General features: G+C 37.1%; 1 protein-coding gene across 4 annotated transcripts in view; it reads right to left on the reverse strand.

The window, feature by feature from the left end:
- LOC126511205 (zinc finger protein 431-like) overlaps positions 1–15,939 on the reverse strand; it is a 42,404-nt gene that overhangs the window by 13,382 nt on the left and 13,083 nt on the right. For 3 of the 4 annotated variants that reach the window (XR_007594619.1, XR_007594618.1, XM_050158233.1), the window contains exons 2-3: positions 3,933–4,059; positions 3,675–3,735 (exon numbers count right to left, since the gene is read on the reverse strand). Coding sequence is in view for 2 of the 4 variants with exons in the window: in XM_050158233.1 (XP_050014190.1) it covers positions 3,675–3,735; positions 3,933–4,059 (188 nt within the window). In the remaining 2 variants the exon portion in view is untranslated. Of the gene's footprint in view, positions 1–1,314; positions 2,547–3,674; positions 3,736–3,932; positions 4,060–15,939 lie in introns of those variants that run through there. The other variant, XM_050158232.1, reaches the window with a different exon arrangement.

Here is a 15,939-nt window from a genome sequence, read left to right on the forward strand (position 1 = left end):
GGCAGAGATTTCCAAGGGAGAAGATTCTCAGGGTGGGAATTAGTTAGATGTCAATCCCTGATTTTGAACAATGCAGAGATAGGCTGGATTGCATGCTCAGGGGTTGGTAGAGCTCAAGTTTAGGGATTAGCTGGTTTTGTGCTCAGTCAGTCAAGGGTAGAGTATGTTTCCTTAGCTCTTGTTTCAGGGCCAAAGTGTGTTCTTTCACTGGCCCCTTATAACCTTTTGAGTATGGTTTCAGGGTCAGGTGTTACTTTCATTGGCTCTGGATTCAGGAACAAAGTGTGTTTCTTTATCTTGGTTTTAGAGTCAGGATGTATTTCTCTGGCTCCAGTTTCAGAGTCAAAAATTATGTATTTCACTGGCTCTGGTTTCAGGGTCAGGATTGTGTTTCTTTGGCTGGCCCATTTACCCTACACATAGAGCTTCATAAATTCATTTTACTATGAGTTTGTAAGTATAAACAGTATAAAAAGGACATCATAGTGCTTGAAAAGATTGTTAACACTGTCAAATTTATTTCTACAGAAGAAATAGTCTTGTGTTGTAGGCAGAGGACTCTTGTTCATTCCTGGCTGCCCAGAACCGAAATAATCACACAGAAACTATACTAATTAAAACACTGCTTGGCCTTAGCTCAGGATTCTTATTAACTAACTCTGACATTTTAAATTAACCCATTCCTATTATTTTTTATTTTACCACAAGACTTGTGATTTACCAGTAAGGTTCCAGGGCATCTGTCTCCTTCAGCAGATACATGAAGTCTGACTCCACTTTCTTTTCTCCTCTGTCTCGGCTTGGAATTCCTGCCTTACTCTATTCTGGCCTGCCAGAGGCCCAAAGCAGCTTCTTTATTAAACAAGGTAATAAAATACATTCACAGAATACAGAGGGGAATCCCAAATCATTGTGTAGCTGATTATAAGTGTTTTGGCTAAAGATCTTACCAAATACTTTATAATAAGAAGTCCTCAGTATCTTTTTCAGGTTGTCAATGTCTATTGCAATATGCAAAGATTTTAACAGATTGTTGCGCACAAAAAGTTTTACTCTTATATAAAGTACAAAACTTTATCACACTGGATACATTTATAGGGTTTCTCTGCAGTATGAATTTTTTCTCATGATTTAGATTATTCATAGATGCAAAGGTTTTACCACACTGATTACATTCATAGAGTTTATTTCCAGTGTGTGATCTTTTATGCATTTGAAGAGTACTGTGAAGTGAAAAGGCTTTACCACACTCATTACATTCATAGGGTTTCTCTCCATCATGTGTTAGTTCATGTCTTTGAAGATGACTATGATAAACAAAGGCTTTACCACACTAATTACGTTTCTTTCTAGTATGGGTTCTTTCATGCCTTTGTAAATTACTATGCCGTGCAAAGGCTTTATCACACTGATTACATTTATAGGGTTTCTCTCCAGTATGTAGTCTTTCATGACTTTGTAGATAAATTTGATAAACAAAGGCTTTACCACACTGATTACATTTATAGGGTTTCTCTCCAGTATGGATTTTTTCATGACTTTGAAGATTACTGTGTTGTGCAAAGGCCTTACCACACTGATTACATACATAGGGTTTCTCTCCAGTATGTAGTCTTTCATGCCTTAGAAGATTACTGTGATGAGCAAAAGTTTTACAACATTGATTACATTCATAGGGTTTCTCTCCAGTATGGCTTTTTACATGACTTTGTAGAAAACCATGACATGCAAAGGCTTTACCACACTGATTACATTCATAGGGTTTCTCTCCAGTATGGCTTCTTTCATGAATTTTTAGAGAACTGTGATAAACAAAGGCTTTACCACACTGATTACATTTATAGGGTTTCTCTCCAGTATGGGTTCTTTCATGATTTTGTAGACTACTGTGCTGTGCAAAGGCTTTACCACACTGATTACACTTATAGGGTTTCTCTCCAGTATGGCTTCTTTCATGATTTTGTAGATTACTGTGCTGTACAAAGGCTTTACCACATTGATTACATTTATAGGGTTTCTCTCCAGTATGTAGTCTTTCATGACTTTGTAGATTACTATGCCGTGCAAAGGCTTTACCACACTGATTACATTTATAGGGTTTCTCTCCAGTATGCCTTCTTTCATGCCTTTGTAGATGACTATGACGTGCAAAGGCTTTGCCACACTGATTACATTCATAGGGCTTCTCTCCAGTATGGGTTCTTTCATGACGTTGAAGATTATTTATCTGTGCAAAGGCTTTACCACACTGATTACATTCATAGGGTTTCTCTCCAGTATGGCTTCTTTCATGAATTTGTAGATAACTCTGATAAACAAAGGCTTTACCACACTGATTACATTCATAGGGTTTCTCTCCAGTGTAAGTTCTTTTATGCATTTGAAGATGACTGTGATGTGAAAAGGCCTTACCACACTCATTTTCTTCATAGGGTTTTAATCTAGTATCTGTTTTTTCATGACTGTGAAGATGACTATCATTTGCAAAGGCTTTAACACATTGAGTATATACAGAAGTTTTCTCTCTAGTTTGACTTTTTTCATGCCTACAATGATAATGGTACATGTGAAAGCATTACTACATTTAATACATTGTTGACTATTTTATCTGTATAAATTAATTTTACAATTTAGTACTATTTTAAAGAGGGATTATATGTTAAGGAATTATATGTTTATAATCTTGTTTTTCCCCTTCATTAAGGCTTGCTTTTCATCTCTGAAGAGAACTGATAACAGTATTTATTACATGGTTCACATTTACAGAATCTTTTTCTCTGCACAAGAATTTTCATGTATTTGAAGAGAACTGAAAAAACTCAGAGCTTTACCACTCTTATTGCATTCATAAAGTTTCCTATACTGTGAGTGATACTACATTTGCTAAGTGAACCAAGGCAAACAGAAATATTTACACAGTCCTAGTACTCATGGTGCTTTTCTGAAATGTGAGTTTGTTGATATCTTAACAAGGAGACTAGAAAACCAATTACTTTTATACTTGTGCATCAAATTCAACAAGTCTACTCAACATGGGGACTGCTACATATCTTTTGTCTGTTCTGAGAGAGAGGTATGCTCTATCTTTTCACATCCCTATGCTCATGTGGCTTGTATACAGAGTAGCATAAGATATACCTAGTAAAGGAAGAATAACAAATATAAGGTTTCCACATTAAGTTCACACAGTTTGACTCTCTGTCCTCATAGACTTGTGGTATCTGGATTAAGGCTTCTCCACAACAGTTGCCCCTTGATTCATGACTCTAACTGCCTCCTCACTAAACTTAACAAGTATACAGGTTAAACGACCCTTTCTATAGACTAATAGTGTATTAGAGAGTTTTAGATATACTTATCACCTTTTCAACATGAATATCTTTTATAATATGAATAATATGAAATAAATGGATTGACAATTTTACAGTACAGCTCTCATTGTATTATGATTCAAATGGTAATATAGGTTAAGACATTGTTTCCTTGACTTCTTTCTTAAAAGAATGACTTGCAAATGCAGCCTACCTATCTGAAATTAAGGTATATAACTTTGTGAGAATTTAATAATCATCAATGTACTTTATTATTTACACTGTTGTTTTTGTTTAAAACATATAGGATACATTACAAATTCTTCAGAAGTACATTTGTATCAGGTTATCCATGAAAATTACCTTTCCTGTCTTCTAGAACTTTGACAAAGTTCTTCAATATTATGGTCTTCCCAACTGTATCCTAAAATATAGTGCCAGAAAAATGTATGTTATATATTAAAACTTGTAAAAAAAATTTAGTAACCACTTGAAGCAAACCTTAAAACCATGCCTGACTTATTTACCCATTCTTCTTTCTCAATCATATTACAAAAGAGCATCATTAACCAGTGAACAGTTGTCCCCTTATTTGAAACATGAAAGATAGTTCAGTCTTACCTATAGCAGTGAGGTTTCTGTAGGTCTCCAGCATTACATCTTTGTAGAGGCTCTTCTGGGAAGGATCCAGCAAAGCCCATTCTTCCCAGGTGAAGTCGACATGTACATCATCATAGGTCACTGCATTCTAAAATATCCCATACATGTGTACAACAGAAAGCATGAGTTTGACAACACTGTAAATATATACTGTATATATATGACACTGTATATATATGACACTGTAAATATATACTGTATATATATGACATATATGTCATATATATGACAGTATAGTCATGTAATTCTGGTGCACCTCATACTTATTCCATGACATAGACATCATAATTTAATCACCAAGTCACTTTAGAAGCAAACTGAATAGGATGTTCACCTCTGCCATTTCTGAACCCTTTGAATGGGATAGCACCTTGCAAGAGATATGTCTACTAACCAACAATGAAAGATACATTAACAGATCAAGAGTACAAAGTACATATAAGAGAAATTGTATGAATGATTAATCCCTAACTACAAAAAAAATGAGATGAAAAAACTGGATGCACTGAATCATGCCTCTAATCCTTGCACTCAGAAGGCAGAGGCAGGTATATCTATCTGCCTCTGAGTTGAATACCAGCTTAGTCCATGCAATCGCTTCTAAGAAAGACAGAAATACATATTAAATACCTGTTTCAGATGAAAAAAATTAATCAAACAAACATAAAAGATAGAAAAAACTTAGAGGTTTGCGCTGAAGTTTCAACAAAGCGTTATGCATTCACTTCAACTCTTTATTCATCTACCAGAAACCTGAAGTGCCCCAATTTAAACTGCAACATAAGATTTTACTAAAAGGCACTGTGTTTAAAAAGTTACAAATGGACAAATGAAAACAATAGCAATTAATATGCCGATTACAAATAATCAACACAGAGCAGGAAAGATGGCTCAAGAGAAAAGAGTCCTCCTAGTCTTGCATACAGGTGGGCTCAAGGACTTACATGGGGCATCATAACTATCCATCATTCCAAGTTCAGGGTTTCTAGTACCATCTTTTGATCAATGTAAGGACCAGGTACTCACATGGTGCATATCCATGCACAGAGGTAAAATACTCTTTTTAAAATAAAAATTCAAAACAAACAAAAACAGGCAGGAAGGTTATGTACCTACAATCCAATGACTCAGAAGGAACAGGCAGTATTAATGTCATGAACACATGCCATCCTGGGATACATAATGAGATACCCTCTGTCAAATTTTGAAATCCAAGATATAGGTGAAGCTCAGTACAACAGCATATGTTTGATAGGAACAAAACCATCATACAACAATTTAAAAACAAAAAAGCCAGGAATGCTGACTCACCTTTAATCCCAGCACTTGGAAATCAGAGTCAGAGGATCTCTGAGTTTAAAGCCAGCTTGATATAGAGCTACTTTCAGGACAGCTACGTCTATACAGACAAATCTTGTCTTCAAAAATAAATAAACAAAAATAAAAACAGTAGGCTACCAAACCACCTTAGCACCAAATAGCAGCTAATTCTACTGAATCTTATATGATTTAGTGATAAGAGTTTATGATGGTGTGTGGAATGGAGGCTTAAAATAAATCTAACACTACCTCAGAATTGAGAAATAGATATTTATTTAGGGGTAAACTCACAAATCAGAATTCTCTGCTTGAATGGAGAACAGAGATCGAATGCAGCAACCCAGCAATCTGAAAGAGCAGCCAGGGAAGTAAAGAAAAAGGGCAGATGCAACCTCTGCATCTGCATTTATAGTATAAGAGGCCACGTCCCAGTAGGCAGGTAATCACAAGCTGTAAGATTTCTTACAGCAATGGTAGGGAGGTTATAACAGCAAAAGAAGAAAGCTGACTGATTAGTTTCAACCACAACACAGTAGGCACAAAGAGCAGGAAATGGGTTGGGACTATAGAAATGCCTATTGTGGTTCTCCCCTCTGTATGCTGTGATTATGATTGGTTAATGAAGGAACTGCTTTGGGACTATAGCAGAGCTATAGGACAGGACCTAGGTAGGTGGGAAAAACTAAATTGAATGCTAAGAGGAAGAAGGCACAATCAGAGAAGTCATGTAGCCCCACCAGAACCAGAAGCTGGAAACTTTACCTGGGAAGCCACAGTCACATGTCAATACACAGATTAATAAAAATGGATTAAATTAATATGTAAGAGTTAGCCAATAAGAAGCTAGAGCTAATGGGCTAAGCAGTGATTTAATTAATACAGTTTCTGTGTGATTATTTTGGGGCTGAACAGCTGGGAAACTAACAAGTGGCTTCCCACAACAAACTGGTGCCCATGTGGCCAACTAAAGTCCACTTAAAATCTTAGAGAGATTGGAAAGGAATTCTAGACACTAAAAAATGAAGTTTAGTCGCATTTATGTCCCCAAATGGGCTTTGCTTGCTGGTGACATACTGCGGCTCCCTTAAGAGAGGTTTTCCTGATTTAGAGGTAGCAGAAAAACGCTGCACCATTTTGAAATGCCGGCTTTCTGGGTGGTGCTGCCAGCACAAACTCTGACTCTTTCTGGAGGATTGGCTATGGGGTCTGTGAACAGATTGCTAATGGCAACTTAGACCCCCTGTGTGTCTGAAAATGGGGCAATGTACATGGCTCTCGGAGGCAACAAACATGCTTCTGCCATGTCAGACTGAGTGGAGCAAGCAGGCAGGCTGTATTTGCTCTACCAATGGCACAGCTTAAGTTCATAAGAAGTGCTTAGTGTTTTAAGAAGCACTCCTGAACAGTAAAGAATTACAGATACACAATAGGACAGATTCATGCATAAAAGACCTCTAAACAGTGTGTTTAAAAAATGTACATAGGCTTAGGAGACAGAAGAAAAAGAGTATAGAGAGATAAAAAGGAGTAAATGGTTTATAAAAAAGATGAAACTAAATCTTTAAAGAGACAGAGTACAGTCATAAATTAAAGGAGTAAAGATAATAAAATAGATATTAAAAAGTAATAGAATAAAACCAAATAAGCCACGTAAAAATGGACTATATACAGAGTGACTGGATTATGTATATTATTGTGTTTTCTTTGAATTTTTTGACTGTAAAGGAGCTAAGTAACCAACATATATACTTTAAAGGTATCATGTCTTTAGAATTTGGGTCTAAGGATTTGTTACTTTGGAAAAGAGGTTCTTCTTTTGTTTCCACGGAGGATGATAACTTGTGGAATCCTTCCAGACTAATGTGGTTTAATGAACTAAGACCACCCAAAAGGCTGCTGTGAACACCCCCCAAAAATTACTTTGCCAAATAAAAAGCAGAAATCAGTTTGGAGAGAACTATGCCCACATTCCCAAATACTGTTCATAAATGTTTGCTTACATTTAAAGGGGTGTATGCTATAGAGATTTGCATTGGTATAGATCTTGGTTTGTTGATATGAATTTATGGTCAATTTTATTATATGCATTTCTGCTCTTGATTAAGGTTTTGTATTTGTGCAGCTCATTTAAAAATGTAATGTATAATTAAAATATAGGTAAATAGTCATCTATAATAGTAATAATCAAGCTTGTAGTCATGTTAGTTAGATTTTCTAGATGTACAGAAATGTATTTCAGAGAGATAGGGATTCTTCAAATCTTTCAGAGACTTTCAGAATATGGCATTTAAAATGTTTTAAGAGCTTAAGACTTTTCATGACAAAGAGACACATCTGCTCCTGGTGGCACCAATCTACTTCAAGAGGAAGATGGGCATTGAAGAGGCTCCTAACGGAGTTTGTTAGCCATTTGAGCAAGAAACTGCTCTTGCATGGACTGCTTGATGAACTGGACATGCAGGATCCACAGAGAAATGATTGCTGAAATTGGCTAAAGGTGAGATGATTCTTCGGGGTTCCTTATTCATGAAAGAGTCTGCCAGACATTCTGCAGGACACAGAAGAAAGCAACTGATGGACTTTTCCATTGCAAGGCAGAGCAGGTCTTCAAATTTCCTACTTCGTGGAAAAGTCTTCTGGATAATATGGACCTGTGGGCTGAATATGGAAGCCCCAACATTACAGAAGAATTTTGGGTGACTGTCCAGGCAGCAAGATATCTCTGTCATTTCTAGAGTTTTGGAAGTTGCTTACAATGCATCTCCTGTTTACTTAGGTAATATTATATCCTTCTGGGGTCTTTGATGGAGTTGAAGAATTTATAGTTTTCCTTAGTTATGAAAAAAGATAAAGTAGATGTAAATATTGTAACTGTAGTTCTTGCTTGATACCTGTTTGTTATATGTAATTTTACTATGTTAAAATTAAAATCTTCCTTTTCATTTAAAGAAAAGGGGAGGTAATGTGGGATTCCCGTCTGTATGCTATGATTATTGTTGCTTAATAAAGGAACTGCTTTAGGCCTACAGCAGAGCTATAGGACAGGATTTAGGTAGGCAGGGAAAACTAAAGTGAATGCTGGGAGGAATAAGGTGGAGTCAGAGAGAAGTCATGTAACCAACCCTGCCAGAGACGGATGCTGGGAATTTTACCCGGTAAGCCACAGCCACATAGCGGTACACATATTAATAGAAATGGGTTAAATTAAAATGTAAGAGTTAGCCAATAAGAAGCTAGAGCTAATGGACCAAGCCATGATTTAATTAATACAGTTTCTGTGTGATTATTTTGGAGCTGAGCAGCTGGAAACAAACAAGCACGCCTCTTTACTACATCATATCACATCCCCAATGAGAGATTTCATCCAGAAAGGCTCCTCCTACTAGTGGTTTCACAAGCAATCAAATGAAATTTACCAAGAAGAGGCCCGTGTTAAAATACATCTTATCTGGGAGGTTTTTCATTCAATCAATTACATTCTGACCTGTGTCACTATAGGTTCATGGTCATCCATGAAGAAAATTTAGTCACTTCAATGATATTCATATTCTGCAATAGCCCCTATACTGATCAAATGTTCAAAGTCTCTTCTGATGTTCAAGACAATCACTTGACAGTGACTTGTTGACAGAGGTTTCTGTCCCACCAGGTCCCACAGTCATTCAGTCCCAAAGAAACACACAGAGGTCTACATTAATTATAAACTGGTTGGCCTATTAGCTCAGGCTTCTTATAAACTAATTCTTACATCTTACATTAGTACATAAACCTTGTCTGTGTTAGCCACATGGCTTGGTACCTTTTATCAGTGAGGCATTCTCATCTTGTTTCCTCTGCATATGGGTGACAACTGTAAACTGAGCCTTTCCTCTTCCCAGAATTCTCCTGTTCTGGTCACCCCACCTACCCTTCCTGCCTGGTTACTGGTCAGTCAGCATTTTATTAAGCCAATACAAGTGACAAATCTTTACAAGGTACAAGACCATTGTCCCACAGCAAGTACCATCTTATAAAAATCAGAAAACAAGTTACATCTTTCCAATATACAATGGTACAGAATACCACTCACACTCCAAAATAGAGAAATGGAGACATAGTGAGGGAAGACTGAACCAAGGCAAGACTGAAGCATAGCAGGACAAACATCAAATCCTGTAGGTCTGTTTCAGATGCACAGGGCTTCAGTTTCAAAGGGCTTAGATGGCCCTATCCCTGCATCTTCTTATACATCTCTCTGGTTACTTCTACTCCCTATATTCAGCTAGTTCTCCATAGAAGATGTCTTATAGTTTAGGCATCTCAATATCTTGTGGTATCAAAATGCAACCCTGGCTGTTGTGGAATATTCTTGTAAGATGTATTATATTCATTTATGTTGTAAAACAATTGTTTCAATGATACAAATATGTATTGCATTCTTTTATGTGGCATTTGTTTAATTCTATGAAGCTGTGATACTGGGCTGGTCTAGAATATCTGTTTGGCCTAATGAACAGTCAGTCGCTTGGTAGGAAAGAATAAGAAGGACTGGGAGGCAGAGAATAAATAGGAGAAAATCTCAGAGGAAAAAAGGAAGGATGACCAAGAAAAGTAGAGGAAAGCATGGGCCAGCCACTCAGCTACACAGCAAAGCCACAGAGTAAGAAGTTAAAAAAAAAAAAAAAAAGTGTATACAGAATAGAGAAAGATAAAAGCCCAGAGGCAAAAGGTAGATGGGACAATTAGTTTAAAAAAACTAGCTAGCAATAAGCCAGGCTTAGGCAGGCAGGACATTCATAAGTAAGAATAAGTTGTTCTGTGTGTATCTATGTGGGAGCTGGGCTCCCCGAGAAAGATAAAAGCCCAGAGGCAAAAGGTAGATGGGACAATTAGTTTAAAAAAAAAAAAAAAAAAAAAAAAGAAGCTGGCTATAAACAAGACAACCTAAGACCCGGAATTTATAAGAAATAATAAGCCTCAGTGTATGTCATTTTTTGAGAGCTGGGTGGCAGGCCCCCAAAAGAGTAAAAACAACAACAACAGGTTTCATCCTCACAGCTTCATGAAATGAACTCTCACAATCTCTTCACTGGGTTTCTGACTCTGCCAAACATGAATGCCAGTAACAATCCTGAGTTGTAACCACAAACTAAGAACCCATTACCTTAAATTTTGATTCTTTCTTATTTTCAGGACCAGCACATGAAGAGTGGTCCTGAAAAGTTTAACTTCTTAATTAATAGACAATAACACACTTAGATCACAGGTGTAGCAGGTTTTGTATGAAGTTGCTTCCTAGGACTAGGAATCGCTTTCCTTACTCTTTACATAAACTAAAGGTTTATGTGGATGGAGTCTTACTCCTGGAGCACATTGCTAGACTTCCATTCCATGGCAAGGGCCTTCCCTATAATAGTAATAAACTCCTTGAAAATCCCTGCTTGTTCCACCTGAAACTACCTTTTCATCTTCATTTATTTCAGCCCCACTTGTTTTCTTTGTACCGTAGACCTGAAGGAATTATCATTAATAAGCATCCAACAGATCCAATATTTCATTTAAGGAATCAACCCATTATTTTTTAATTGTGCGTTACTAAATTTCCAGGTCATAGGCAGACAAAAAAAGATTTTGAAGTCAAAATACCACACAAAAAAAACACATAACTTAATCTGTTATGGAGTCTATCATTTCCCATTGAAATCCTATGATCTCAATCTCTACTTCCTGGCATTCTTCTCAACATTTCCATTTTCCTGGTCCTACAAGAACAGCCAAGTTATTTCTGTGTACTACTTTCTATATTTTTTTCCACCTAAAGTCTAGATATCTTCTACACTCCTTCAAGAGACATCATTCTCAGGTTCTGCCTAGCAACAATATTACTTTTGACTTTCCATATTTCGTTCTAACTTGCACTTATGTTGCTCTCATTAAATCCTCTAACCAAAAGCAGCTCAGACAATGAGTGGTCAGACAATGAGAAGTCAGACAATTGACTTCATCATTTTCAGAGTTTAGGATAGAAAATCAAGCTAATAGTTGAAGGCGAAAACCCATGGACAACGATTGTTTCCTGGCTTTCTCTCTTACCTAGTCACTGTCTCATTCATGCTAAGATAGCTCCACCATCCAGCTCCCAAATAAATCATGTGGAGGATTATTATTACCTATGAATGCCCAGCCTTAGCTTGGTTCTAGTCAGATTTTCTTAATTTAAATTATTCTATCTACTTTTGCCTTTGGGCTTTTATCTTTATTCTATATACCTTTCTTTACTTCTTACTCTGTGGCTGTGAAGCTGGGTGGCTGGTCCCTGATATTCTCCTCTTTCTCTTCTTGGTCCTCAATCCTTCTCTCTTTCTCCTTTTATTTATTCTCTCTCTCTGGCATCCCAACCTATCCCTCTCCCACCTAGCTATTGGCCATTCAGATCTTAATTAGACCAATCAGGTGTTTTAGGCAGGCAAAGTAGCACAGCTTAACAGAGTTTAAAAATGAAACAGAAAGAATGCAACACACTATTGTATCATTAAACAAATATTCCACAGCATAAATGGATGTAACACACCTTCAATTAATGTTCCACAACATTTCCCCTTTTGTCTAAATAGAAAATGAAAGGTTATAACTTTTAACTTTCTCCACAGCTGCCATTTCCTTTTCATTAGCACTAAAAAATTAAAGTTAATAAACTACTGTGCAATCTATATCTAGAGGTCTTAATTACCCCTTTCTGTTTATTAAGTGTATCTTTTAGGGGGGCAGATAAAACATAATTAATCTTTATCAATAAAATTTGGAGTCAGATATCAAAGATCAGAGAAACAGTGGAGAAACCACCAGTGACTCTTCCTCTTCCGTTCCTCTATCCAAAAAAAGGCCAAGATCCTCTCTCAGCCCAACCTTACTACTTCTTGTCTCCTATCTATCCATAGTCCTCCAAACCTCTATGGTATTTTTTGGTCAGTAAATAGCTAGCTCTGTTCTCTGACTTCAACCATGCTTTTTTTTTAATCAAAATATGATCAAAATACCACACAACACCCTGCAACCTCTGATGTATCTCACTCTTGCTACTTCGACACCCTATGCAGTTCTCCATGGCAGATGTCTCATAGCTTGGGTATCTCAACATCCTGTGGTCTGAAATGTGACCCTGCTTCATATCCACCACTTCATGTAATGAACTCTAACAATCTCTTCTTCACTGGGGCTCCGACTCTGCCAAACATAGATGGGAAAATAGTGATGACCTGATCACAGAAAAAGAATCCATGGCCTTTACATTTTGCATCTTTCTTGTTTTCTGAATCAGTATGACATAGGTGATCCTGCCAAGATTTGATGAACCCCACCAAGTTTGGACCAAATTTGCTGCAAGTTCTGTATGATGTTGCACCCGGGACAAGGAATTACTTTGTGTACTCCTTCCAAGAATTAAGGGCTTAGCTAGATGCAGTCTTACACTTGGAGCATGTTCCTAGGCTTCAAATGTACAGCCAGACTCTTTCCTTTAATGGTTCTAAAATCCTTGATAATCTCTGCACCTTTTTCACCACTAGACTGCCATCTGAAACTAACTAGTATTGTTTTTCTTAACAAAACAGACTTTTCTGATGTGGGATGTCCTTCTATGTGTGAATGTGTTGCTTTTATTGATTGATGAATAAAGCTGTTTTGGCCTATGGCAGGGCAGAATATAGCTCGCTGGGAAATCCAAACAGAAACAGAGAGAAAGAAGGTGAAGTCAAGGAGACTCCAAGAGCCGCAAGGGGAACAAGATGTGAGGTGACAAGTCATGAATTAAGTAGCAAAGCAGATTAAGATACAAAATATGGGTTAGCTGGGTGGTGGTGGCACACGCCTTTAATCCCAGCACTCGGGAGGCAGAGGCAGGAGGATCTCTGTGAGTTCGAGGCCAGCCTAGTTTACAAGAGCTAGTTCCAGGACAGGAACCAAAAGCTACAGAGAAACACTGTCTTGAAAATCCAAAAAAAGAAAAAAACATATGGGTTAATTTAAATGTAAGAGCTAGCCAGTAATAGTCTGAGTCTAAGTCAAATATTTATAATTAATATAAGCCTCTGAATCATTATTTGGGAGCTGGCAGATGGGAGAGAAACTTGCAGTAACACTTGTTATCTCTTTCTTCTTGCCTTTTTCACTGTAGACCTGAATGAGTCATCAGTAATAACCATCCAATAGAAGCAATATTTTGTATAGAAAATCAGTTTATTCCTTTGTAATTCTGTCTATGCACTGTTTTAGAACAAGAAATATTAGGACAAAAATATCACACAAATAATCTCTAGATAAATTTTTCATGAAGTCTTCTAAGCACCTGTGCTTATGTACCAAGCTAAGAACACCTGATGGGGCCACAAGGAATGAAGCCAGACTTGGGCTGGAAAGGCTACAGCAAGACAAGGCTATGACTGTTTTATTGAGGACAATCAGATTTTTTATTTATCAAAAACAGAAGATAATGGCAATTTCTAGGATCGATACAGTTGTATTGATTTTCAGGATGATGTGGTATTCCCCTCTGTAAACTGTGAATACATTTTATTCCCATTGGTTAATACAAAAAAATGCTTTGGGCTTACGGCAGTACATAATAGAGCAAGGTGGAAATTCCAAGCAAAGATAGAGGTGAAAAGAAAGGAGAGTCAGGGAGACACCATGTAGCTGCCAAAGGAGACAGATGCCAGATAGAACCTTATCAGTAGGCCACAGCCATGTGGCAATACACAGATTTATAGAAATGGGTTAATTTAAGATGTAAGTGTTACTTAATAAGAAGCCAAAGCCATTGGCCAGGCAGTGCTATAATCAATATAGTTAGTGTGATTATTTCTGGGCAGCCAGGAAACAAGCGAACAGCCTCCATCAACAAAATGAAGCCAAAATGAGGCAACCTACATCAACATAAAACTTGAGAGAGTTTAAAAAAATCTAGACACAAAAGAACAGAGTTAAGCAAGACTTCTTGGTAGCCACATATTTTCCAGATGGGTTTTGTTAGCTGGCAAACTGCCACAGCTCCTATAAGAGAGGTCTTCCTGACTCAGCATTGGCAACAAAGGATGCACAGCTTCTTTAGGGAAGGGCTTCCTTGTCTGTGCTAGCACAAATAGCTCTGACTCTTTTGGGAGGTACTGCACTGAAATGGGGTCTGTGTGCAGCATGTTACAAATTGCTTAATAGAGACATAGACACACCATGTCCCTGGAGTTGGGGCAGAGAGAATGGCTTGCAGAGCTGGCAGTAAACATACCTCTGCCATGTTGGACTAAGTAGAACAAGCAAGCAGGGCTAAGAAGTCGGTCCCAGCCATGCCTGCTTAACATTCTTAAAAAAAAAAAAAAAAAAAAAAAGTGCTTCTGGTCAGAAAATAATTACAAATATGAAAAAAAAAGATTCAGATTTTTAAAAAAAACTGTAAATGGGTCACAGTGTATGAATGTTTGTATGCTTGGGAGAGAGAAGAGAATCATAGATTATAGGAGTAAAGAAAAATAAGCCATGTAAAGATGGGAAATACACAGAGAGTCTACATTATGTGTATTATTGTGTTTTGAGTTTTTTTGACTGTTAATGAACTAAGTACAGAGAGACATTTCATTGTATGAGCTGCTAAGTCAAACCAACATATATATTTTAAAGGTATCTTGACCTCAAAATTTGGGTCTAAGGATTTGTTGCTTTGGAAAAGTGATTCTGCTTTTGTTTCTGCAGAGGATGAGAACCTGTGGATTCCTTTCAGAATAAGGTGGTTTAATGGACCAAGATCCCCTGATAGGTCTCCATGAACCCTCAAAAATACTTCACCCAAAAAAAATCAGTTTGGAGAGAACTACTCCAAAATTCCCAAATATTGCTTATAAATGTTTGTTTACATTTAAAGGGGAAATGATATAGAGATAATACTTGCATTTGTATAGATCTTGGTCCATTGATACAAATTTAAGGTCAATTTTGTTAAATGAATCCCTGCTCTTGTTTAAGGTATTATATTTGTTCAGTTCATTTAAAGATGCAATGTATAGTTAAGAAATACAAATTAATAGTCATTTATAATAGTTAAACTTGTAGTCATGTTAGTTAGGTTTCTAGATGTACAGAGATATTTCATATGGATAGGTATTCTTCAAATCTTTCAAAGACATACAGAATATGGCATTTTAAATGTTTTACAAACTTAGGCCTTTTCATGACAGTGAGATATGTCTCCTTCTGGCAGCACCAATTATTTCAGAGAACTTGATGGGCATTGAAGAAACTAATTATGGAATTTGCCTTCAATGTGACAAGGCTAGCCATGCTCTTGCCTGGATTGCTTGATGATATGTTGTATAAACTGGACATGCAGGACCTACAAAAAATGACTGTTAAAGTTGCCTAAAGAAGGTGAGACAGTTTCTGCTTCATGAAAGAGTCTGCTAAACATTCTGCAGGACACAGAAAAAAGGTAACTGAGAAACTGCCAATATAGGTAGAACTGTCTTTGAAATTTTCTGCTTTGTGGAAAAGTCTGCCAGATACTATAGGCCTGTAGGCCAAAGATGGATGCCCCAATGGTAGAGAACTTTGGGTGACTGTCCAGGCAGCAAGATGTCTCTGTCAATTCTAGAGTTTTGGAAGTGCTTATAATTCCTTAGGATAT

This window comes from Alexandromys fortis, unplaced genomic scaffold, assembly GCF_014885135.2.
Source record: "Alexandromys fortis isolate MF-2015 unplaced genomic scaffold, M_Fortis_MF-2015_v1.1 scaffold_106, whole genome shotgun sequence".
In the NCBI taxonomy this organism is placed as follows: Eukaryota; Metazoa; Chordata; class Mammalia; order Rodentia; family Cricetidae; genus Alexandromys; species Alexandromys fortis.